Below are 26,731 nucleotides of genomic sequence, written 5' to 3'. Positions count from 1 at the left end.
TGTGGAGGAAAAAGAACGGAAGTTTCCTTTCAATTCACGCTAAGATGCTCAGATTTCTGCTCTTACACTCTCCTACGCCTGTAACGCTTGTTTGCGTGGGCATCCGGCACTCCTGCAATGTAGCAGATGACACCTGAGCTATCTATCCATCCTGATCCAGAGATGTCAAACGTATAGTTGGCAGTACATTTGGTGGTGTCTAGCCTTAGATTGACTACTGGTTTTAACCTATTTTAAGTCTTCGTTTGAAGAAGGAAGATGATGATCCATGCCTTGTTGGATTGCTGCGAGGAATACTGAGATTTAGTGAAACACCGGCTGGACGGACATGGTAGCCAGTGCCAGATGATTAACTTTTTATCTCTTTTAGGTCAACTTGGAGCTTAGTAGGGATTAGGACCCCATACTTTATATTTGAACTCTTTGTTTTATAAAAGAGCTTTCCACATGATCTCTAGTGATATTAAAACAAAACTGGTCTAGGGATAATGATTGTATTTTACTGGCTAGAAAACTGAGGCCCCCCCCAGCCAGGTTCGGTGGCTTGTTCACGGTCGCTCTCGTCCTAATTCTTTCAGACCATTTGTGAGGTAAGGCTTAGCAATTTTTCTGGATCCCGATGAATTTCCAGAAAGCCACAGTTTTCAGCCTTTGTTAAGTCATTCATTCCCAAACTAGGCCAGGCTGACCACAACTGAAGCGCCGGCCGCGTGTTCGTGGTCTCCATGACAACACCGCGGGTGTTTCTGCCGGGGAGAAAAGCAGAAAATTGCGCATGCGTCTTGTCCCGATGGTAATTGAGCTCGGAGGCTTCCGTAGAGGGTGGGAGAAAGATGGCGGCAGCGACTCTAGAACGCTTGGGTGAGCATTTCTTAGTGGTTCAGGGGCACTGGGAAGGAGTGCAGGTGGGAGTTTGAGTTGATGCCTGTGTTGCTCTTGCAGGTGCGTTATGGATGCAGAATCTGCAGGGGAAGCTGGCCTTGGGGTAAGTTGCCTCAGAGTTGCGGAAGGGCTCAAGGTTTCCTTACAGTCTGTCCATTACTAAGAGCCTCCTTGCCGGGCTCTGGTTTAGGCTCTGGGGCTGTGGAGGTGACAGCAACTCCACTGTCACCTCATCATCCTGCTGCCTAATTGCATAGCCCTCAGGGCGTCAGGATTACCTGTTCCCCAAGGGATGTCGTAAATATGTGTTCTAAACAGTCTCTTCTGATTTTTCTGGACGCGGATAGAGTCTCCCAGCCCTGTCGCTGCGTTCAGCTTCCCTAGTTACCGCTGCAGTACCGTTTCCACACGAGCAGGGACTGTGTTGTAGACAGCCGCAGCTTCCAGCGTGCCTGGTATTGTGTCAATCGCTTTCGAAGCGTTATCATTCTCATAACACCCTGTGTAGTGTTCGAACCGCTGTACCCCCTTTTCAGATACGGAGCTTGGAGCTCTCAAAAGTAAAATAAGTTGCCTAAGGTTCCCCAGTTAGGAAGTTTTGAAGCTTTATACTGTACTCTCTAGACTGTTCTTTGACCTCAGGACAAAAGCATTGTTTAAGGTTATGGGGTGCAGTTGGGTGAGGACTGGAGAGAAGCCTTTCCCGCTCCCTTATTCTCCTCCTTTTGCAGCACAGTGACTGATATTTGGAAGTTGATAATCGATTGTAAATTTTCTGATTGGTGCATTTCTTAGCCTTATTTTGGTTTATATAGGCTTTGGAGACAGGTAAGTTGTGTGCAAGTCTACTTTTTAACTTTTGGGGGAAAAGTTACCCTTTTTAAGTTTTAGTTGTAATAGGCGATGAAAGAAGTATTAGAACCTACCTAATAGGTTTTTTTAAAGTGAGGATTAATGTGATGACGCATGTGAAATGTTTAGTACAGTGCATGGCATATAATAATCCCACACTAGGTCCTAGTTGCTATTACTGTTTTTTTCATTATAAGTTATTATTGAGCCCTTGCCAGTGTGGCTCAGTTGGTTGGAGCGTCACCCTGCACACCAAAAATTGGGAGTTTGATTCCCAGTCAGGCACATACCTAGGTAACAGTTTCTGTCCCTAGTTGGGGCACTTGTGGGAGGCAACCAATCAATGTGGCTTTCTCACATTGATGTCTCTTTCTCCTTCCATTTCCTCTCTCTCTCGAAAATCAATAAACATTTATTCAGTTCCCATTTTTTAGCTTTGTCCTAGGTCGTTTGTTAAAAGGGATGAAGAGGTATGCTAATGAAGAAGATAGGAAGTACAGCCCTAAGGATCTGTCTGCACTTTGCCATCTTAGGCTGCCTTCCATCACTTCACCCCAGCATGCTGCTGAGCTTACTTTCTTCTGCTTGTGTTGTGCAGTTATTTGCCTTTTGGCTTTTCATGCTGTGCCCCCACTTCCTGTCTGTAACAGCAGTCCTGCCCCTTATTTAAATCCCTATTCAAATGTTTCACCTTCAGGAGTTTTTCTCAGGTCTCACTAAAAATGAATGAGATTGATTTCTCCTTCCTTTTGCCATGTGTGCTTTGAAGAGTCACTTCCTGTGTGTGTGTCAGTGCCCTTGACTAGCTGTGAACCCTGGACAGGTAGGGTCAGTTCTTGGTTCTCTTTGTAGCTCCAGCATAGGGTCCTGAATAAAGATTTTGTTAATGTTTGTTGATTTAAATTGTCGTGACTGATTTAAACTGGGGAGCTCTGAGCTAAGTTTTCATCTGTGTCCTAAAGGATGGTTGGGTTTCTCTAGATAATCTCTTAAGTCCCTTTCTAGTTCCAAAATTATGTAACTTTATGAATCCTTGTTCTGGGCCTTCTAACAGGGAGATGATCACATGAAACTAAGTAGAAAGGTATGCTCATGATAACTGTAAAATCTTAGAGATCGTCTGATTCAGTAACTGGAAACTAATTGCATGCAGGTGCTAGAAGTGAATGAACTAGGAGAAGTGGGCTATGTAAAATGAGAGTGTGGTAGGGCCTGTAGCAATTGAAATTTAGAGTGCGTTCCTCATGTAAAGGGTTTGAACTGGGTTAAGAAAATGCTGCTGACCAGATAAAACTTTTCTGTAGGCTATATTTGGTAGCAGACTGATAGTTTCTAACCTTTGGATTTCAACTCTCCCATTTTACTGATGGATGCATTGAGAAATGTGCCTTACTAAAGGTTCCATAGTTAATACGTAGCAAGTCTAGGATCTAAACAAAAAAGTTCTCTGGCTTTAAACAGTGTTCTCTCACACCATGGGAGGACAGAGTGAATGGCCCAGTAGAGGTTTCTCTGGGGAGTTCTTTGGGAAGAGGGGACTTGAGTTCAAATAGAGTAAAAAGTACGTTTCTGTGGTTTGTAAATGAAGGGCTAGTGTAAAAGCTTGAAGGCACTAGTGACTGTGATGTCCATAGCTTAAAAATCTCCACAAGAAAAATCAAGTTGGAAATGTCATGAATTAGCAGTTTGGTGGGAAAAGTATGACGGCCATATGATCTCCATATTCAAATAAACACTGGGCTGGAGAAGTCAGAGGTGGTCTCTGCCAAGGACAGATGTCCCTAAACATTTTGCTTAATGTCTCCGAGACTCAGTGTCCTCATCTCACAAAGTGAGGGTGATGTCTACGCTAGAGGGTGGTTGTGAGAAGAGAACTAGTAGTGAGATGTCTAGTACAGTGCCTGGCACGGTGGAGGTGCAGTGGGGATGATGGTGCCACGAAGCTCTTCCCGAGGAATCACATTTTTATGTTGGAACCAATCTCATTAACCACCTGAAACTCTTAGATGAGGTTATATATTTTACCTATTGCCCCACTTTCTTTTTCAAAAGACTTTATTTTTTTGGAAGGGGAAGGGAGGGAGAGAGGGAGAGAAGCATGAATGTGTGATTGCCTCTCATTCAGTCCCCTAGTAGGAACTCAGCCCACAACCCAGACATGTGTCCTGACTAGGAATTGAACCGGCGACCTTTTAGTTTGCAGGCCGGTGCTAAATCCACTGAGCCACGCCAGCCAGGGCTCTATTGCCCCACTTTTATGTAACAGTTGGCAAGAAGGTAAGAAACAGAAACATAAATTAGCCTACTTTTCTATTTAGTTAAATCACTCTTAAGAGACTTTTCCAAAGTAAAGGGTAAAAATTATCTCCAGTCTTTATTCATCTTTGCTTTCAGTGCTCTGATTGCCATGACCAACAAGATTTGACAACCACTTTGATTTTGTGCTCTCTTAATTAAATCTTACTCTGTGATAGGAGGGGTTGTGATTTCTTGCTTTTTAAGACAGTGGTTCTTACATCTGAATCACAGACCCCTTTGAGAATATAAGAAAAGCCACAGGGCATCTTCCCAGAAAAATGCACATTACAGTCATAATGGTGTGTGTGATCCTCAGTCCAGGAGTTGCTGCACTGGGACATGCCAGCAAAATGTAAGCATCCGTTTGTGATGAGTGAGGTACTGCAATGCCTGCCGTGCAGTGAGTGCACACTAATGGTTAGTACAGCACACAGTAGAGTTTCATGGCAGTAGCTAGAGGACCTGGTTAGGGGAGGGTTGGTATTAAGTTGGGAGACGTTGGAGTATATTTGTTTGCCAGTGGGCGTGAGCCAGTAGAGAGGAAACATTGCTGATGGTGAGAGGGAAGGAAGAATTGCCAGAGCAATATACTTGAGTAGGTGGGTGGGGACGGGATCTAGAGAACAAGGGGTGAGAGTGGTCCTAGCCGGGGCATAAACTGTTCACGCACTGTAACAGACGGTAGTAAGGAAGTACGGGCATGGATGCAGGTAGGTGTACAGATTAGGTGGTGGGAGCTTAGCTAAATAAACTTGGTTCTCCATTGAGACTGAGGGTGAGGGAGGTGGTACGGAGGTTTGACTAGCAAGAAGAGGTATGATATTTGTTTGTAGGGGCAAGTAGAGGAAATGGATACAGGAAGTGTAATAGGAATGCCAGGCAGGGTTTATGAATGAAAGTGTAAAATTTAGCCATTGAGTTAACCTTGGTTTACACAGTGAGAAAATCTGGCTTCCTACCCACCCACACATGTATGGCCCAGTACGGGAACCTTTTGGAGCAGAGAGCTCAGGCTTCCTGCTCTGTTAACACTAGTGCTGATTTTTGTTCTTTTTTTTTTTTTTAACTGTCACTTTGGCTAAGAACTGGTGGCAATTTTGCCACCCAGGCAACATTTGGCAGTGTCTGGAGATAGTTTTATTTTTTACAACTGATGTGGCGTGTGTTACTAGCATCTGGTTGGTAGAGGTGAGGGATGCTACTAAACACCCTAGAAAGCACAGGGCAGCCTTCCACCACAAAGAGGGATCTGGCCCCAAATGTCAGCAGTGCAGAGGTTGAGACACGGAGCATATCATTGTCCAAACTTGCTGGAACTGAACTTTTTTTTGTTTGCAAAACTGTTTCTTGTTTGATTGTCCTTGACTTTCACAAAATAACTCCCATATTGAGTTATCAGAATATGCATATCACATCAGCCCGCTGTTTTCAATTTTAAATGAGGCAAGAGAGAGGCTGTTCTTTTATTCAGTCTCAAGTGTAGGATTAACTTAATGTTATCAGAAGTAAATTTGGAACAAAGAGTTTTTTACCTTGATGAATATAATAGCACGATATTCTCAAGACTGAGCCTGAGGCCAGTATTATCTTCACTTGGGACTTGAGTATACTTTGTTCTGAATTTCAAACTGAACTTTGAGTAGTAAATAGGAAGTATTAGTTCTTTCAATTGTGACTTTATGAAGTTTCAGAGTCTCTATCTTACCTGAATTAACTCTTGGCTTATATCTACTCTTCAATGCCTGTAGACTATGGGTACAATGCAAAAAGTGATACTTGACACTTAATTCTCAAGTATTGGGAGGTAGGGAACACAGGAATAATGAGAGCAAGGAAACGCTGCATACGTTAGTTTCAGTCTACCACCTGCTTTGTGCTTGAGCTCTGGGGCGTCTCCTTACTGCAGGCTACCTGCGTGTACGTTGGTGCACAAGTGCTCTGGAAAGTACACAGCTCCTCACCCTCACCCACTTTACCAAGATGCAGTCAAATTCAAAGGATTTGAGATTCCTAGCAAATGAAAGGCTATTATTAGGGATGAGACTTGAATTTCAAAATGATAAAAATTGATCGTAGGTGTCTTTCAGTGCCTTTTTTTAAAAAAAAAAGATTTAACTTGTTTTGGTTCTTTAGAATGCTAACAGTAAACTGGAGCTCTAAGCAGACTTAAAACCTGGTTTTTGTTGGGGAACAATGGCAATAACCCATGCCACATTTTTTTAATTCCACCAACTTCCCTTTCTTGAGTTTTTCTCAAGTGACCCCTTCATAAGCTTTCTCACATAAAAAGATGTGAGAAAAGATAAAAGCCTCAAGTTTTGAATTACTTTTATTTTCCATTTTACCTTAGGATTGCTGCATTTTGTATTTTTAAATTTAGTGCTATTCTAAGAGCTGGCCAGGAGAGGGCACATAAGAACTTTGAATTTAATATACTTTTTAAAATTGTTTATTCTATTACAGTTGTCCCAATTTTTTTTTCCTTTTTGCCCCCCTCCACCCACCCCACCCCTCTTTCCCACAGCCAGTCCTCTGAATTAAGTACCCAGTTTGGAATAATAATTTAATTTGATTATAGTAGTTTTGTGTTTACTTGATAATTCATTTTGTGAACAATTTGAGTCCTGAAAGTGTTGTAGGTAATCATAAAGCGTTGTCATTATTAATACAAAGTGTGTTTAATTTATTAAGCATTATAATCAATTCATCCAATGTATTGAGGATTGAGTGCAAGACACTGCGCTAGATGTGGGGGATTATGATACAGGGATTTATAAGAAATACATACTTGGTCATTCAGGTGACCAAAATACCTTTCTCATGTCCACTGGAGTGGAGACAGAGGTGGGTCGGGAGAGACCCTGGAGACGATGTCGTCCAGTTCCTCTTTTCAGAGATGAAGAAACTGAGTCCTAGAGAGGTAACGGACTTAGTGTACCCGAAGTTAATTACTGCTTTGTAGAACGTAAGTGATCATGACTGTGAACATGAGAAGATTTGAAATTGTGTAATACAATTTCAGTTCACAGGATTTTTTCTTTTTTTGAGAACAGGAGAGATTAACTATTCAGAGGGCCTAATTTAAAATTAATATTAGTGCCCTGGCCAGTGTGGCTCAGTTGCTTGGAGCACCATCCCATACACTGAAAGGTTGGGGGTTTGGCTCCGGTCAGGGCACACACCTAGGTTGCGGGTTTGGTCCCCGGCTGGGGAGTGTGTGGGAGGCTACCAGTCGTCGATGTCTCTCTCTCACATCGAGGTTTCTCTCTCTTTCTCTCTCACTGCCTTGTTCTCTCTCTCAAATCAGTAAACATATTTTTAAAAAATAAATAAAATTAATACTACCCATCAGTGTTTATCATCTTTCAGACACTGTAGGATATGGCACATTAATTATTCATCTACCAACAACAAAATAAAGTATTATTCTCCACATTCTAAATATGTAAAATTTATTGAACCCTAGTAAGTGTCAGATTAAGTATTTAACTTCCAGCATCTCATTTGAGCTTCTGAAGAAATCTGTCATGTGATTACTATTATTACTCCTTTTACAGTTGAGAAAACGGAGATCTGGAAAGTCATGTGACTTCCCCAAGATCATTCACTTGGTAAATTAGAGTTAGAATTCGGATCCAGGTCTGCTCAACTCCATGGTCTCTGCCGTCATCACCTGGCTTATAGTTTCTTTAGGAAACCCTGCCCTTTGACGTCATGTGTTCTAGTTTTGTGCTTTTCATTTAAACACCGGAATTTAAATGCAGATGGGAAAGGTACAGATTTTGTCAGGTACTTAGATGGCACCGATCTTACTATTACGATGTAAAATGGTTACTTGAGGTCGAGAAGGAGAAGTGAGCCAGTAGGAGAAGATTCGATTTAAAAAATCCTGTAGTCTGCACGGTGTGAGGGTGGCAAACAAAGGCCTTGCCAAGCATGTCGTCCAGTCGCGGATGTCGTGTGAGAACCTGCCCACACACAGCAACTTCGAACTCTGACGTCTGGGTTAGGCATTCACTCATTGTCCACTGCCAGATGTTGACCCTGGTGCTGGAACACGAAGGGTGTCAGACTTGCCCTTAGGTGCTCGGATCTGTACCCTTACTGTAGCACTCACCGGACTGCAGCCAGTTCATTACAGCACGCGGTCCAACTCGCTGCTGGGGGGCTGGCAAGAACATGGGGCCGAGACAGTTGAGGGAATGGTGGTCTGGGAGGAGGACTAGGTGAGGTTTCCCAGTGAGGTGACATCTGAGGTGGAGCTTTAAACAGGATAAGCATTTCATTCAGGAGACAATGAGGGAGGAGAAAACAGTGTTAGCAGAAGTGTAAAGGTACGGAAGTATTGCCTTATTCAGGGAACAAATGGTGTCTGTGTGTCTAGGTCGTAAAGTGAATAGGCAGAAAGGCCTGGTTGGGGCTGGATTGGGAAAGGCCCTCTGTGTCTCGTTCAGGAGTTCGGGTTCTGTATTGTGGGCAGTTGGGAAACTCGGAAGGTTGTTGCGTTACTTGGGTATATCCAGACGTGTACAAAGCAAACAATATGGTGAACCCCCACTAACCCAACGCTCAACTTCAACAATTATTAACACATGGCTAATCTTGTTGTATCCATAGCCTCTACTCTCCCCCCATCTTATTTTGAAACAAATTCCAGCCCCTGTGTTATTTCATCCATAAATATGTCACTGCGTATCTCATGAAGAGGAATCAGATGTCCATTTAACATTCAAATTTCCAATAGTTAAGTGGTTACTTAACCAATGATAATAGTTTACACATTGAAATGAATGATTTCTCTTAAGTCCCTTAATCTGTAGGTTCTTTGTTCAGCTCTCTCCCCCTACCCCTCTGCTCTCCTTTTGATTCCAATATTTATCTGCTTATAGTTTGTTGAAGAAAATGGATTTTTGTCTTGTAGAGTTTGTAAATCTTGTATTTTGCTGAGTGCATTCTCTTGGTGTTGTTTGATATGTTCCCCTGCCTCTGTATTTCCTGTATTGAATGTAGAGGCTTGATCGGTTCAGGTTCATTTTTTGTGGAAGGACTGTTTCATGGATGGTGGGTGGTATGTTCTTCCATTGGGAGACACATCATGGTGGCTATCCATTAATTTCTTAGGGATTACGAAATGATGCTTTGTCTTCTTACCCAACAAAGTTGAGGAAATCTACACGTCAGGTCAGGGATCCATTATGTTCTCTTTAAATCTGCTTTCGAGCTGGGCTGACTTATAATATAGTCAATATTTATTGGCTAGTGAGAGCAAGAGATCTCAGGTGAGTATTTATTATTTGACTTATACAAGTTGTTAACGTTTTACTTTTCTTAGCCTTCAATAAACTAGCTCTTTGTGCTATTTTATGTAAAAGCAGCCTCTATTAGTGAATATTATCTAGAATGTTTCCACTTGAGATCCTTAAGTAGTTTCTGTCAAAATGAAGCTGAGATGGTTCAGAAGATACTAAGCTCTGCAAAAAGATTCAAAGTGTCTGTTGTTTTACAGGCTTTTTTCATCTCAGAGTGTTTTACCCCAGTCACACATCCACACAAGTGCTTCTCTGGATGTTTCTCGAAGATGGGAGAAGAAGAATAAAATTGTTTATCCTCCACAACTGCCTGGAGAACCTCGGAGACCAGCAGTGAGTTTGGGGTAGAACTAATTTCTAAAGTAAAACATATTTTTTTCTTGATTCCAGAGATGGGGGAAGGGAGGGAGAAAAAGAGGGTTGCCTTCTGCATATGCCCTGACTGGGGATTGAACCTGCAACCCAGGCAAGTGTCCTGATTGGGAATCAAACCTGTGACCTTTTGCTTTGCAGGATGACACCCAACCAACTGAGCCACGTTGGCCAGGGCCAATTTATAAATTCTGATGAAGAATTCTCACTCTTATGTGGCTAGCAATGGTTTATTATTCCATGTTAAAGAAAGAAAAAAATGTACAGCAATTGTCATGATTCTTCAATGGATAAAGAAAATATACTCGATTTATCTCTTTGGAAGTTTAAAAAGATTGTATTTGTCTGCCTTCCTTGACTTCCTGAATTCAGGCCTTGACTCGAAAACTGAGCTAATAGTTTGAGACTTGCTGGTTTTTGATTCTAAGAGGCTTCCTAATGAAATTTTTTTAAAGATTCTATTTATTTATTTATTTATTTATTTATTGGGAAGGATAGGAAGAAAGAGAGGGAAAGAAGCATCATTGCATGAGAGAAACATCAGTTGGTCGCCATGCGCACGCCTCTGGCTGGGGGCCTGGCCTGCAACCCAGGCATGTGTTCTGACTGGAACCCAGCCAGCGACCTTTTGGTTTGCCGGGCGATGCCCAAATCACTGAGCCACACCAGCCAGGGCTTCCTAATGAATTCTGGAGAATGAAGCATGAGGAGTTGGCAAGAATGACTTAAACCATTGGCCAATATTGAAATCATATATGGTTTTCCAATGTTTTATATTTGAATATAGACACACTTGGTCGTTTTATAGTTCACAAACCTTTGAACCTAAGGTTTGAATTTAATCAAGCTTTATCTTATTTTTAGTTGCTCAGAATACTTTTACCCTCTTCAATTGCTTGTGATTGCTCTTGTTTGAGATATGCCTAATTTCCAGCTTAATGTGAATTTTCTGTTGAATATATTTACATCTGCTAAAAAGTTTAAGCAAGTGGTAATAGCATAAACAAGATGGGAATGTTTGAATCCTTAAGAAAATAAACTGCTAAGTACTTTAGAAATATAATTACTGTGTTGATTATAAATCATACAGTTCAGAACACATCTTTTAAAGGCCTTTGGGATTGAAGTCTCTGCTAATCAGTATCATCCAAGTATTTTCATTTGCTTTGTTTTTATATGAGCTTGACAGAATAAATTTTATTAAGATTCAATTGCTGTCTAGGTATTGGTCTGAATTAGTACAGTTTTATGTTTTATTTTTCTTTTCTCATTTAATTAATTATTTTTTGGGCAGCGATTGTGTTCTTTTTAAAAAATATATTTTATTGATTATGCTATTACAGTTGTCCCATTTCCCCCCCTTCACTCCCCTCCATCCTGCACACCCCCTCTTTAGTTCATGTCCATGTGTCATATATATAAAAAGCTTCTACTTTTCCCATACTATTCTTACCCTCCCCCCTGTCTATTTTCTACCTACCATCTGTGCTACTTATTTTCTGTACCTTCCCCCCTCCCCCTCCCATTCCCCTCTTGCTAACCCTCCATGTGATCTCCATTTCTGTGGGTCTGTTCCTGTTCTAGTTGTTTGTTTAGGTTGTTTTTGTTTTTATTTTAGGTGTGGTTATTAATAATTGTGAGTTTGCTGTCATTTTACTGTACATGTTTTTTATCTTCTTTTTCTTAGATAAGTCTCTTTAACATTTCATAAAATAAGGGCTTGGTAATGACGAACTCCTTTAACTTGACCTTATCTGGGAAGCACTGTATCTGCCCTTCCATTCTAAATGAAAGCTTTGCTGGATAGAACAATCTTGGATGTAGGTCCTTGCCTTTCATGACTTGGAATACTTCTTTCCAGCCCTTTCTTGCCTGTAAGGTGTCTTTTGAGAAATCAGCTGACAGTCTGATGGGAACTCCTTTGTAGGGAACTCTCTCCTTTTGTCTTGCTGCTTTTAAGATTCTCTACTTATCTTTAATCTTGGCTAAGCTAATTATGATGTGCCTTGGTATGTTCCTCCTTGGGTCCAACTTCTTTGGGACTCTGTGAGCTTCCTGGACTTCCTGGAAGTCTATTTCCTTTTCCAGATTGGGGAAGTTCTCCTTCATTATTTGTTCAAATAACGTTTCCATTTGTTGCTCTTCCTCTTCCCCTTCTGGTACCCCTATAATTCAGATGTTGGAACGTTTAAAGATGTCCTGGAGGTTCCTAAGCCTCTCCTCATTGTTTTGAATTCTTGTTTCTTCATTCTTTTCTGGTTGGATGTTTCTTTCTTCCTTCTGGTCCACACCATTGATTTGAGTCCCAGTTTTCTTCCTATCACTAATTGTTCCCTGTCCATTTTCCTTCATTTCACTTAGCATAGACTTCATTTTTTCATCTAATTTGAAACCAAATTCAACCAATTCTGTAAGCATCCTGGTTATCAGTGTTTTGAACTGTGCATCTGATAGGTTGGCTATCTCTTCATCACTTAGTTATATTTTTTCTGGAGTTTTGATTTGTTCTTTCAGTTGGGCCATTTATTTTTTTTTGTCTTGGCACACCTATTTGTAGTGAGGGGCAGAGCCTTAGGTGTTCACCAGGGCGGGGCAACCCACCTTGCTGTGTTGTGATGCTGTATGTAGGGGAGGGGTCTCAGAGAGACCAATAGTGCTTGCTTCACTATCTGCTGGATTTCAGTCACTTCCCCCGCTTCCCACGAGCAAATCGGGCCCTTCTGGTGCTGATTCCCTAGTAGGTGGGATTGTGTATGTTCCAGGGCCCCATGGGTCTCTCCAACTAACTCTCCTGTGAGGCTGGGAGTCTCTCCTGGCACCTCAACACCCACAGGTGTTTTCAATCGGTGTTTTGAGGCTTTATTTCCCCTCGTTGGGACCCTGGGTTGCATGGTCTGTCTTGCTTCCTAGTTTCACTTGGTTTATCTGCCCACGAATGTGGGACCACCCGGTCAACCACCTTGCCGAGAGTCCTCTCCACCCGACTGCCCAACTCTGCCCTTCCTGCTGGTCTGGATGAATGTGTCTTCTTTAACTCCTTGGTTGTCGGACTTCCATACAGTTCAGTTTTCTGTCAATACTGGTTTTTTGTTTTTAAATTGTTGTTGCCCTTATTTTGGTTGTGCGAGGAGGCACAGTGTGTCTACCTACGCCTCCATCTTGGCCGGAAGTCCCTGGGTAACTTTTTTTGTATCGTTTCTCCTCATTATTATGCAAGTGCCTGTATGAAGACTTTTGGCTTGATTTTATATAGGCACTTTTATTTTATATAGGTAATTTGATTTTCTATTTTGCACAGATTTTGTTTTAGTGGGTAATCCTTTCGGGGACTTTTGGAAAATACCTTAACATTTTCTGACTTTATACTTATAGTATTTGGTAAATTGACACTGGTGTATCACTAATACCTATTATGACTAAAATATTAGTGCCCTTCACAAATACCCACATTATCAACAGAAAATAATTTACTCATCTAGCCACACAGTTCATACACTGGGCCATCATGTGCATTGCCCTTGGATTTGCCAATCTGCTCGCTGCAGACATCTTAAAAATGGGCTTTATTTCTATCTTAGCAGAGGGCCAGATAGTGTTTCCCGTTCTGCCTCCTCCTGACCTGCAGCATCAGTATACGTAGTTGAACAAATGATAGTGGATGGGCACCGAGTACGCCGTAGGAGCATAAGTTAAAGCAAACGTCAGTTTAGGCATGTTTTAGGCCACTCTCCTTATTTTTAAGACCACCTGTCTAATTTAGCTAGCACAAATTACCAAATAATATAGTTTCCTGTGTAGACTTAACTTACATGCGGTTTCATCATGGTAAAGAAAATAAGACAGAAATTAATACAGTTTCTTTATAGATAGTCATACTTTTTAATTTGGGCTTGAGTTTGCTTTTGCAGTGTCTGAGGGCAAGGCTATGTTAAGTCAGTTAAAAGTGTGGTGAGACTGCAGCGTGAGGCAAAAATAGGTTTACAGCTGAGTATGTGGAACAGTTTATTTTTGTATTGTTATTTATTATTGTTTTATTTTCCATACGAACTGTAAACCTACTTTTGCCCCACACTGCACATTAAAACTGTTTGAATAACTATTTCTATAACAGCCATATTTCAATTCATGGATTCATTAAAATATTGATAAGAAGTCTTGCTTATCCATTATTAATGTGGATTCCCATGAAGCTCTTGCAGGGACTTTTATTAGGTAACACTTTTTTTGTGATTTGAGTTATTATATGCATTTAAGAATAAATTAACTTCTTTAGAAGTTCCTAGCTTTGATGTTTTGTGACTTAGACTTACTTTTACTTCGTTGGATAGCCATTTTCTGCGTTATACCCTGACCGTACCTCCTGTGCCATACAGTGAGCTCCTGTCGGTGGTATTTAACCAGGCCTTCTGACCTCCAGCTTTGCCACTTAACTTGCCGTGCTAGGCTTATTGACTGAGACTTTGGTTTTTCTTTGGAAAGTGTCCTCAGACATTGTACCTGCATGGAGTAAATGTTGAGCTTTTTAGTTTTAGAAGAGGATGATTGAATAACTTTCCCCTTTTTTGTAAACTCTTGAGTTCCTTTTTTCCCATGCTTTTGCCAGGATTATAGTATCCTTTTTACACAATTTGAAGATAATCATATGCAATTCAGGTTTAAAGATAGGCTGCCATGGGATACCAAGAATTGAAAGGTTTTATATAAAAGGTTTTTTTGAGTGTATCAATTTTTGCAGATTAATATTATCAGTCACGACAGTTCTTCTTTCCTCGCGCGTGCTCCCCAGGACACTTGACTGCTGAAAATGTAATTAGGGTACTGCTACAGTTTTCGGCCTGTCAGCTTCTCTTGCAACTCAGATGAAATCTGCTACAGATTAAAAGGTGGCCACTGGAGACAACTGCTGTTTCTAAGGCATTTGAAAATTTCCTGCGGGAGTCAGAATGCTAGAAAATTCTGAGGTGTCCTTGCTATTGCGTGCCTTAACAAATGTTTCCTGATTCTTTTAAAGTGGCAGTGTGTAGTTGCTGGTTCATATGTTTCATAATTTAGACCTAATTTTACTTCGTTCGGATAACTATTTTGCACATTATATCTTAGTTTAACTTTCCCTCACTTACCGTGTAGGTTATTTAATAGCACGCGGTAGTGGAGAGGGCGTGGGTTTCGCAGTTAGAGGGGGGCACGGGCTGTGGGCCCCCAGTGTTGCGTCGGGACCGCTCATGGACCTCCCACAGGGCACGGTTGCCTCCATCACGGCCCTGTCTCTCACAGGCTTTGCGGTCTTGTCAAGTCTCTTGATTTCTCCGATTTTCGCTTCCTGAAAGGATTGTAAAATGTTTCCCCTCCCAGCTCAATGTGTCAGATCAAATGCAGTAATGGGCCTGATAATTGCTTTGTAAACTATACATTGTTTAATGGATGATTGCTTTGAAAAATTAAATAGGATATACCTACCATGGTAAATAGAAGGTTACAAAAGTTAACATTTACTAAGGCTTTACCATGTGCTAGGCAGTGTAATGTGCTTCTTTAATGTAGGCTGTTTTATTTAGTCCTTACTCATAGTTTTGTGAGGTAGGCACTGTTACCTTTATTTTAAAGAAGAAATTTAGGCAGAGAGAGGTTAAGTAGCTGGGGCCCTGTAGTAGGAAGTGGTAGAGCTAGTATTCCAACCCAGGCAGTCTGATTCTGGTACCCGTGCTCTTGACCAGATGCTCAGAGTACTGGCTTTCCTATGGAAACAGTCGTTTTCTCCATTTCACAATTGTTCTCTTCACTGACAGAGAACTCTTTTTATCTTGTACCTTTACTTTTGTTCTTTTCACCAACTAAATGTTTTTTAAAATGCTTTTCACTTAAACCTTTTACTATTTCACTAGATAAAAAAATATAGCAAATATTGGCACAAACTAGCCATCGTATAGTTTCTGTTTTTCCCTTTGTAATTTTTTTTTTATCATAGCGAGACTTTGGAAAGTATATAACTTTGTTTAGGGAAAAGAAATCTGCAGAATCTTAATAATGTTCTTATTTCTTATGGTAGCATCTTTATTGGGCATAGAAAGTCAAAACTTTGAGAGTAACAAACTTTAACAGTATGTTACTGTTTTGTTGATATAAACTTGCTGAAGTTTTTTTCTACCTGGCAGGAAATCTACCATTGTCGAAGACAAATAAAGTACAGCAAAGACAAGATGTGGTATTTGGCGAAATTGGTAAGCTAAAGTGACTATTACTGTGCAATACTTAGGAAAAGAAGTTAAGCTATAACTTTCCACCCAGGATTTGAAGAATCAAAAAAATTTGCCACAATTTCTCTAAAAAGTGAGGAGTATAACTGCATGTTCAGACAATTGGTAGGTAATCCAAAGATGATTGCCCAGAGGTGAATAATTATGCCTAATTTTTACCTTTCTTCTGAGAAACTATGTCACATTGGATACGTAGATATTTAGAACACAGGCATCAGGAATTTGGCTGTAGCCAGAGAATCCAGAAAGCAGGTTACTCACCTGTAACTTGATTCGACCTGTTTCAAAACTTTTGTTAAGTTGTTTTTTTTTTTTTAAATGAAATACAGGGATGAGTGGAGACGAGCACAGCAAATACGCATGTGATGCGTTTACCCCGCGGGAGAAAGAAAGGGCTGCCCTCGGTGCTCAGCGTGCTCCCTGCCAGCCGTGACCTCTCTCTGCCATGGCTGCTCTCTCTTGTAATTCTGTTGGACTGCTAACAGTCCAGGGTTTATTGTGGACATGTTTAAGCTTGATTATAACTTAACAAGGGTGGCATTCCTTCTCAAACTTTTCTTCTACCTGCATTTAGTTAACTGTTTTAATTAAATTTTTTTTCCCAGTTTCATTGGGATATAATTGACTTATAACTACTTAGCTATTTTTAGAAGTTAGATTATGTAAGGCCTTTGCTTTTCATTGAAAGGAGAACATTGACTTTGTAAACTAATTTATTTTTTCTTGTCTGCCACCCTTTAACTCTAGATTCAAGGAATGTCCATTGACCAGGCTTTGGCTCAACTGGAATTCAGTGACAAGAAAGGCGCCCAGATAATCAAAGAGGTAAAGTCAGACTTGGGGCAAGGGCTGCACAGTTGGCTTGCAGGTGTTCAGCTCAGCCTAAGTTCCGAATTTCCGGGTGTCAATGCATAGGCTGTAGGATACAGATGTAGGTGCTCGGTGTTATTAATGTCCTCATACCTCTGGGATGTGGTGTGCTTTACGCATTTTTTTCCTGAGCTACTTTTATTTGCACCAGACATTTATACTTGAACTGATAGAGATAATTTTTATTTTTAATGGTTTGGGGTTTGACATATCATTTATTTTTAAAAGATTTTATTTATTATTAGATAGAGGGGAAGGGAAGGAGAAAGAGAGGGAGAGAAAAATCAATGTGAGAGAGAGAAATATTGATTGGTTGACTCTTGTACTCCCCCACCTGGGGACCTGGCCCACAACCCAAGCATGTGCCCTGATGGGGAATCAAACCTGCAATGTTTCACTTTGCAGGGTGACACTCGACCAACTGAGCCACGCTGCTCAGGACATCATATTTTTTTTTAGAACACTTTTCTTTGGTCAATTCCACAACTGAGAGTTTATGATTTTCTAACTAGTCGAGTGGAAAGAGCATGAGACTGGGAGTCTGGAGGCCTGGAGTCTGGTCGTTTCTCTGATGTTTCTGTTGTGACTGTTGGCAAGACACTTCCTGTGTCTGGTCCTGTTTTTTTTAAATTTATGAACTAGGTGAGATTGGATTGGATGATCTTCAAAGACCCAGCTCTGAACGTAGCTGATTCTGTGTGTAAGTGTGCTGATGGTGATTGTGCTAGCTCTTGTTTCTAAAAGCTGGCTTGAAGACACCTAGGGATGTCAGCGTTATTCACTATCCCTCCGTTACATCTCTCACCTAAAGTCAGATCTCATCCTTTAGTTTGGTAGGCGAATGGTTACAACTGATGGATTCAGGCTTCTAAGAAGTCCCATTGTAGCGACTCTGTTTAATTCGATTCAGAATGCAATCACTAAGCCTCTGTTACACACCCAGCCTTGTTCTGTGCTCTTTTACCTTGAAAGGAGTGAAAGGTCTGGTTTCTCTTATTTCTGACAACAGTTGTCCTGTTTTTGAAAATGTGCTTTGAAGGAAGTTGACTGAATTCAAAATATGTTGTATGGAGTTTAAATTTAATAATTCTTAAAGGAAATTTTTAAGTATTGTTTTCTCTTCTTGTCTGATGTTGTTAATGGTCATGGTGGATCTGAAGTTTAAGTATTTTCAGTAAGATTTACCTCTTGAGCTTCTTGAACTTTTTGGCCAGTCTTAGACTCAAAGACATGACATTCATTACCAAGGGTGCTGCCATGAGGACTGCTGTCCCTTCCCTTGCAGCGCTAATGCCATTGAAAACTTAGCTGGGTGGGCTGTGTTCCTCGCATTTGCAGTTCTGGTCTGAGGAAGGCAGGCTTATGTGTCCATTTTCCTTAGCGCCATTATCATTTGATACTCTCTTTTTAAAATTGACTATAAAATGGAGGCATGTGATTAGCAGTCATATAGAGATAACAAGAAATAAGAATTTTAATTCCATTTTAGTTCAGGGTCAACCGTATGAATGCTTTTCTTTTCTTGTTTAAGATTCTGTTAGAAGCACAAGAGATGGCAGTGAGAGACCACAATGTGGAATTCAGATCCAATTTATACATAGGTAAGATCTTTAAGTTTTTTAGTGTTGGACAATTTCTTTTAGCAGCAATGACAAGTTCTTTATCTAGCTACAGCCTTTGATATCTAATTACTTAACACTGGGTTTGCCAGTGAAAACTGCTGGTGATAGCTTGTTCTTCAACCTCCAGCATGCTAACGTTAATCTTTTGTAAGTGGTGATAACCTTACCGCCTTATTGCTACCTGTTCTGTGAGGAAACTGAGGCTATGAAACCCACTGCCAATGATTATTGCATAATAGATACCAAGATGTTACACAGAGCAGTCCTTTAATAATAATAAAATAAGAAAGAACATAACTGATTTTGTTTTAAGTGAATTATTTCTCAACCCGAAGGAGGTAAATAAAAGGATCATAGATGGACTTAAAAAATCTTTATTTATAATATGCTGAGCCTGGTGCCTAGTCTACAAAGGTGCCCTGTAAGTTAACCCTCTAATTACCAGAGTGGAACATCCGTTGAATTGTAAACGTCAAGGGGCCTTGGGAGATGCAGGTGACCCAGATGCATTTGCTGCCCTTTGGCGTTACATCCGGACGCATTGTCTCTGGTTCTGTGCACCTGTTCCACGTCAGATTAGACTCATGTAAGTGAAGTGCTTTGGGAAGCGTTTGCACAGAATAGAAGAGATTTTTTTGTAGCATACCTCCACACGGCTCTTTTTCCAGAAAGAGATCAACATCCATCACAGACCTCTCTTGCTCCCTCCCAGCTCCCCAGTAACGTGGAGCAGTGGTTGGAGTTAATGCTTTTCTCTCTCTTCAGCAGCAATTACTCCTAACCTCAGCAGTTTTGTAATCAAACAAAGATGTTGATGTCGAAGCAAAGTTTTTCCATCTGCCAAGCCTTCATAAAGAAGGATTATTTTACCTAAAGATACTTTAAATTCGAGATATAGGGAGCTGCTAATCGAATAGAGGACAAAAGGCTGAATCGCTATGGGTGAAATTAGTTGTACCTTACAAGTTTTCAATAATTAGAGTAAAAAAATATCTGAATGCCACTTTGTCACATAACTGCTGTGCTAGTGGAGGTACTTATTCTCATTCAGTTGAAATCTTAACCTCAGCTCACCTGGAATCGATGCTGCAACCACAGCAACTTCTGAAATTCAAATGAGATTTTCAATTGAAATATCTTATTTTAAAGCTGAAACTTGTATAACTAAATATTTTCTGATATATGCATGCATGCAGAACGAAATCCACATGGCAGCTCAGAAGACACAGGGCTGTAGTAGTTAACCATAGGTATTTTCTTCTGGGGGCAGCATGAATAAATAATGCTAGGGGAGCCCAGGATGAGTGGAAGAGACAAGGTGGATGAAGAGCAAGAGCATTTACTCCAGACCTCTTTGTAACCTTTCCTGTGCTGTGGTTGAAAAACAAATCAAATTTGATTAATTTTATTCCATTTCTTAGGAATGTTTGGGCTTCTTAGCTGATAGACAACACTTTGTAATGGAATTCAGACACAAATGAAATAGAATTTGTCTTGAAGTCCACTTTGATCATTGTAGTAGAGAGAGATAAGGTGAGGAGCTTAATCCTGTCCCCCTAAATGAATGAGCGACGTCCATTGTTGCCATTAAGCAAAAATAAACTTAACCAATCCTGGGTGAATGGGCTTTTAATTCATTGGTTTCCTTATGAACATTTCTGCTGAAAAATCTCTGCCCCACCTGTACCCTCTTTTCATGTAGTTATGTGTGAAAATCTCTCTTTAAAAAAATATTAGATTTATTATTTATTTTTAGAGAGCAGGGAAGGGAGGGAGAAAGAGAGGGAGAGAAATACTGATATGTGAGCGAAACATCGACTGGTTGCTTCTTGCACGCTGCAGTTGGGGGGCCTGGCCCGCAACCCAGGCATGTGCCCTGAGTGGGAATCCAATCGGCGACCTTTCGGTTTGCAGGCTGATGCTCTGTCCATGGAGCCACACCAACCCAGGGCAAAAAATTTTTTTCTTAAGTCACGCAGGTTGGATTTGTCGTACGATTTAAAAACTCATTTGCTATGTATTTTATTACCTAATTTCATTATGGATGAAAAAGAGATGAGTATGCTCAGGAAGATGAAGTATCTTACTGTGACGTATCAGACATTTTATCCTTGTTTTGCCAAACTTTCCTGATGAGAATCATTTGAGGTTCTTGTTAAAAATACAGATTCTAGCCCTGGCTGGTGTGGCTCAGTGGATTGAGTTTCAGCCTGCGAACCAAAGGGTTGTCAGTTTAATTCCCAGTCAGGGCACACGCCTGGGTTGTGGTCCAGGTCCCAATGGGGGGTGTGCATGAGAGGCAACCACACACTGATGTTTCTCTCTCTCTCTTTCCTTCCCCTCTTTCTAAAAATAAATAAATAAACTATTAAAAATAAAAATACAGATTCCAGGGCCTTACCACAGACTCACTGGATCTGAAACCCTGGGGAGAGGCCTGGGTGTATACCCTAGTGATTCTAACCTGTAAAATGTAGGTAACTATAAAATGGTGTTGTGTTCTTGGAAAACGGCTAGATAATTTATTCCATAGACTTCTCTCAAGATTTTGAAAGACTGGCTACTTGTTGGCTACCATCTCATCTCAGCAATGGCTCTCTCCGTCACCTGGAATAAGCAGGCACAGGTACTTTAAAGGAAGTGCTCTTCGGTAGCATATGTTCTCATTATACAGTAATTCCTTCAAGTGCCTGTCATCAGTCTGAAGCTAATACCTGCTGTTGCATGACCACAGACTCTGAAAGTTCATTTCCTTTTCAAACTTATAATGATGACAAATGACACTGTGAATAGCCTTAACAAGTGGACATGGACTAATAAAATGTCACTGCTTGGTGATTCACAGCATCTAGAGTGACTCACTAGAGAAACTGATGGACTGACTTTGTAAATTAGTCGTCTGGGCTGAGAGTGATGAGGTGGGGTGGGAGGGTTCTCATTTCCCTAAATACTAGTAATGGAAATATTGACATTACTTTAAATCCATGGTTTCCGTTGGGCATTGCCTTTAGAAAGTTGTTCCCATTTTTGAGATGTCTTAATGTTTCTTTCGTTCAAAAGGTTTTTGAGTGCCTTCCGTGGGCACACTGCGCACCCGGTTAGGTGACGTTCAAATGTTCAGCACGTGTTGTTTTGTTCTTTTGCAGCAGTGACCCTTCGGAGGGACGCGTGCATTGTTCTTCTGACTTGGAGTAAAACTCTGTACACTCTTAGTATTATTTGTTCTTGGAAAACTTTGACACTTATTTTAGAATTTGAGCAAACTTACCAGAGATGTCTGTATTGAAAACAAAGTCATTTCTATTTCCTGTGGAGCCTGAACTTCTGGGGCCATACAAAAGGAGGAGTAGAAGTTTTGCTGAAGAAGGGGAAACATGAACACTTACATGGTTTGGGACCAAAGAGAGTAATAGAGATAAATGGAATTGGTGTAGAGAAGAGGAGGTCAGTGTGGATCAGAAAATTAGACTTTTGAAGAGAGGCTTTGGGGGACCTGAAAGTGTTCTGTAGAAAAGATGACTGTCGAAGTGAGGTGACCGCATGGGCAAAGGTACATGGTTTGGAAGGAGCCGTAGTTGGGTGGAACGATGAGTAGAATAGTGTGAAGGAAGTAGAATATTCTGTCGACACTAGGTAGAATCAAAAGGGTGGCTTGGGCCTAGGTGCCAGAGAGGTGAACGTGGCAGCCTGTGGCATTTGGTTAAAATCATATCGAAGGAGAAGCACAGAAAGGTTTTGGTTAAGAGCTTTATGTTAGTAAGGCAGTGCTTTAAGACTATTAACTGTAAGCAATGGTTTTGAAGTTGTGCTGTGTAGCCTCCAGGGGCGGGGCCGGTTCAAACAGAAAAGCTTCTCGAGATCTTGTTCATTATTGTATCTTTGGAGCCCAGGACAGAGCCTGGCACCCAGTAGGAGCTCTGGTACGGCTTCAAGTCTGTCCCCACCCATGTTTCAGCTGGAACAGACCCACCCGACAGTGGGCTTCTAGGTATCGTTTCACTTTAACTGAAATGGTTCCATGCAAATGCACTTTGAATTTTGAAACCCCTAATGTGCAGAATTAGCGGAGGGAAGACTTGAGGAGGGGAGACCAAAAACCATTTGGAATCTGCATTCCAAGTCCTGATTTCACTCAGACTGCAGAGCGACTCTGTTGTGTTTGCACGCTAGAGTGGACTACGGCATCCCGGTGTTCCAGAAGAATTTATGTTTTTGTTTTGACATAAAAAAAGGATGGCATTATGTGCCATAAAGATAGGCAGATGATATTTCATGGCCTGAGGATGCACTCACGACTGGCATTTAGCAGGTAATGAGCATCTACTCCTTGGTGTTTGGGGGAAGGTGGAAGGAAAACAGTGTCAACATAGACCCGGCAGTGCTGATGACTGTGTTTTGGTATGCTGTGGAGTGTCACACTGTTAGCTCGTGTGGAAACTGCTCTCACCGGAGTGGTGTTCCTTATCCGAGAGCATTCGGAGACTGGTGACCACACAGGGTGGAGCAGTGGTTGTGGGTAGAAGCAGCCGCCATTTTTGTGAAATGCTCTGTAGAAGCTTCCCACACTCTTCCCAGCGTCACCATTCTCACTTGCAGGTTTCGTCCTGACAGGTGGGTCCAGGGACCCTCTGGCACTTCATCATAAAGTGATGTGTGCAGTGCTGCCTTCTCTTTGGAAATGCTTAAAAAAATTTTTATTGAGGTATAATTGGCATACAGCATTATATTAGTTTCAGTAGTACAACATAATTCACCATCTGTGTATATTGGGAAATGATCACCACACTAAGTCTGGTTGACATCCATCACCGTGCAGAGATACAGACTTTTTTTCATATTTTGAGAACTTCTAAGATCTATTCACTGGGTAACTTTGAAATACAGTATTATTAACTGTAGTTGCCATGTGATGCATTACATCCCCTTGACTTACCTTGTTTATAACTGGAAGCTTGTATCTTTTGACCACCTTGGAAATTCTTAAACTCGTTTCCCTAGTGCCCTGTAGATGAAGTTGATGTAAGGGCAGTGGCTTTCCTTATCTTCCCGAGGCCCTCAGCAGTTTTTGCAATCCCCTGATCCTTAGCTTTCCCTTTGGCAGAGTGAGGGCGCTCCTGCCAGGCTGTCCTGTGTGTGGTTGCAGGAGAGGGCTGCCTGGTACGTGCTCTGGGGCCAGCCCTGTGTGTGCGTGCGCAGTGATGGCCCAGTAAGACCCTGCACGTGGAGAGTGTTGCAGTGCACTCAATTGATAGGTAGTCTATAGATTTTGCCTTTTAAAAGACATTAAATTAACCAAAGAAATAAATACCAATAAACTCAGAAAATAGCAGAAGGTGGTTAGTACTCTGATTTACTGTGGGTGAACAGATATCTTCTTCTGTACTAGATTTCTTCACATTTTACCAGGTCAAGCTTCGACATGCAGAATGGGGAGTGGGTGGTGAGGGGGTGGCCGTGAGGCTGGAGTTCCTAACACTGTCTGGGAACCTGAGTGGGGGTGGGTGGGAGTGGTGGCGTTTACTCGGAATGCACTTTCCACAGCCTGCCTTGAGCGTACTAAATTAGAGTGTCCGGGGATGGGGTCTTAGCGTCAGCATTTAAAATGCATTCCCTGGGTTCATTTGATGGAGCCAGCTCAGGGACCCACGTTTGCGAGCCGTCGATTCCAGGGGCTCCTCATCACAACTGGAATAAAATCAAAACTCCTTACCTCACTCCACAGGGCTCCAATCCTGCCTGCATTTCTGCTCTCTTTCCCCTGTTCGAACCACTCTTTGCCTTGCTCCCTGTGCGTCAACAGGCCTCTTTCTGTTCCTGAAACGGCCAAGCACATTCCCACCATTGGGCCTTTGTGCTTGCTGTTCCCTCTGCCCTGACACCTTGCCCCTAGATCTTTGCATGGATGATTCAATCTGGTCTTAGCTCCAATGTGTCCTCCTCGAGGATGCCCTTGTCACCCCCTCCTATTCTAAAATTGCCCCCCTGCACCCCATCAATATGCCACATCACTTGTATTTTAGTCATAGTCCCTGTCACTAACTGAAATGACATGTTTGTTGTCTCTCCTCTGCAATGTGCCCGGCTTGGAGGCAGGGTCCGTGCTAATCCGGTTCACTCTTGTTTCTCCAACACCTGGAACAGAGCCTGGTCCACAGTAGGTCCTCAGGGGACCCGTGTTTTGAGACAGGCCTGCTCTCGCCAGCCAGAGAGCTCATGAGGTCTTCGAGTCCAGTCGGGGAAGGACAGAGTACTGAGTGGATCAAGCTATGTAACCTTGTGAGTACGGCCATTTCCTGTAACTCTTTTTCTTCCCTGTCTAGCTGAGTCCACCTCAGGGCGAGGCCAGTACCTGAAACGCATTCGATACCACGGCAGAGGTTACTTTGGGATCATGGAGAAGGTGTACTGCCATTACTTTGTGAAGTTGGTGGAAGGCCCCCCTCCTCCCCGAGAGGCGCCAAAGACAGCGGTCGCCCACGCCCAAGAGTACGTTCAGGAGCTCCGGAACCGGACCATCATTCACACTCTGTGATGGGGACTCCGCCTCCTCGGTGTATAGAGCTTTCCCTTTATTTCCTGAAATCAAACAATAAAGACAAATGCTTTTTATGACTTGTCATTGAGTTATTGAAATATGAAGTACGACTGCTAGTTTTTTTAAGGCTGCCCATCTCTCTGAGCCTCTGGGAATGTTTTATGCATTTGCGATCTGGAAGGGCAGATCAGCTTTGAACTTAGTAACAGACTGTAATTCACTAGGCTTTTTCGAGTACCTTTAGAAGGGATGTTAACTTCTTAACCAGTGTCCTGCAGGTGGAAGTGTTGCTTCCGGACCTGAGTAGAGAATAGGACAAGAAAGCTTCTCCTTATTTCACTTGGTTTTCCCTTGGGAGTCCAGGAGGACGTGTCAGAGGTGAGTGCAGCTGCACGTTGTCTCGTTGCAGGTTTCAGGGCGTCCTGTGGTTCTGGTTTTCCTTTCACTGTCGGTGCAGGCCAATTTTTACTTTCCTTGACTGTTTTAGCAGTAACCTAAAATTACAGGAGTTTATTAGATATATTTAATCTAAAACTCCAAAAACCCTTTAACTCAGAAAGTTTTATTCTAGTTATTAATAAAGACTGTTTTCATGTCTCATTCTAACAATATTTTCTCATGTGTGGATGCCTTGTTTAGGATCGAATCATTTTTCAGAGTGAATTCAATTACTGAGGAATTGAACACACCTCAGCGTTGCATTCTAAAACAAGGCAGCAGGTGGCGCCCATTTACCTCTTGTTAGCAGAAAATTGTTAGTATTGGAAGTGTTCAGTACTGCGCGGCTCTCCTTGATAAACCTGTTTTCATTGATAAGAAGCTACTCTGTCCACAGCCTGGTTCATTGTTTCTCAGACTTTTGTGTGCAGAGGAGTAGTGTGGGTGCAGACTTCCAGGTTTTGCCCCAGTGATTCTGATTCTCGAGGTCTTGTTCCAGAAATCTGTGTTTTAAACGAGCACGTCCATGTGATTCTGTTGTAGGGGATCACACTTTGAGAACACTCTTCTAATCGAATGAAGACTTTTTTAGTGCCCTGTTTTAAGTTGACATTAATCATGGCTACACTGGAAACTCATTATTTGCCAAGCTTTGTGCTAGTATTATTTTACAATATCTTCACGACATCTTGCAAACATAGTATTGTTTTGCCCCTTTATAAAGGAAGAAATCAAAGCACATAAAATTCAAATAACTATCTCAGGTTCACAGAGCTTGTAAATATTGGAGCTATGAGTTCAACTAGGTTTCTAAAGTACTGCGTAGCTAATGAACACACAGATGGGTTTTCATGGGTCCTCACTGAGCCGCATGTGTGGGTAGAAAGGCAGAGGGCTCAGTGGAATAAGCCACTGAGGTTTAGGACAGATTCATTTTGGGGCCCTAAGCTATTGTTGCATTGAAGCATGGGAAAATACAAGTAGTAAAGGTGACCCAGTCCTGGCACACCCAGTAACGAGAGAAGACTGGCAGGTCCCTTCCTTCCCTGGCCTCCATTTCATTCATCTGTAAACAAGAGGCTCGGTGTTCTCTGTAGACTGCCTCCTCCAGAATCACTTGAATACTTGTTAAAAGTTCAGATTCCTGGGCCCTACATCGGACTAAGTGAATCCGCACCTGGTGTGGGAACCCAGGGAACTTGGACTTTTAACAAGTGCCCCAGCGGTGTGCATGCTGGAGAATCCTGGGCTAGAGGGTCTCTTGGCTGTCTTTCGTGCAGGTGCTCCACGATCCTTGGC

General features: G+C 41.8%; 1 protein-coding gene across 1 annotated transcript; it reads left to right on the top strand.

Moving 5' to 3' along the window:
• Positions 1-803: 803 nt before the first annotated feature.
• On the top strand, positions 804-25,071 carry MRPL22 (mitochondrial ribosomal protein L22). The gene is made up of 7 exons (XM_045825626.1): positions 804-861; positions 943-985; positions 9,539-9,674; positions 15,866-15,931; positions 16,715-16,792; positions 18,369-18,438; positions 24,780-25,071. The coding sequence occupies exons 1-7, from the start codon at positions 834-836 to the stop codon at positions 24,989-24,991; spliced, it is 633 nt and encodes a 210-aa protein (XP_045681582.1). The 5' UTR covers positions 804-833; the 3' UTR covers positions 24,992-25,071.
• Positions 25,072-26,731: the final 1,660 nt, after the last annotated feature.

The sequence above is a fragment of the Phyllostomus hastatus genome, unplaced genomic scaffold, assembly GCF_019186645.2.
Source record: "Phyllostomus hastatus isolate PE091 unplaced genomic scaffold, TTU_PhHast_1.1 phas_contig_150, whole genome shotgun sequence".
Classification (NCBI taxonomy): domain Eukaryota; kingdom Metazoa; phylum Chordata; class Mammalia; order Chiroptera; family Phyllostomidae; genus Phyllostomus; species Phyllostomus hastatus.
Note: the sequence above shows the minus strand (reverse complement) of the source record. Positions and strands in the feature narration are given on the sequence as shown.

What these genes read in the sequence shown, in the direction of transcription:
- MRPL22 (XM_045825626.1), top strand. Translation starts at nt 834, where the DNA reads ATGGCGGCAGCGACTCTAGAACGCTTGG. An exon ending in CAGGGGAAGCTGGCCTTGGG is followed by an intron (nt 986 to 9,538) that starts GTAAGTTGCCTC and finishes GTTGTTTTACAG; the next exon opens with GCTTTTTTCATCTCAGAGTG. An exon ending in TGTGGTATTTGGCGAAATTG is followed by an intron (nt 15,932 to 16,714) that starts GTAAGCTAAAGT and finishes CTTTAACTCTAG; the next exon opens with ATTCAAGGAATGTCCATTGA.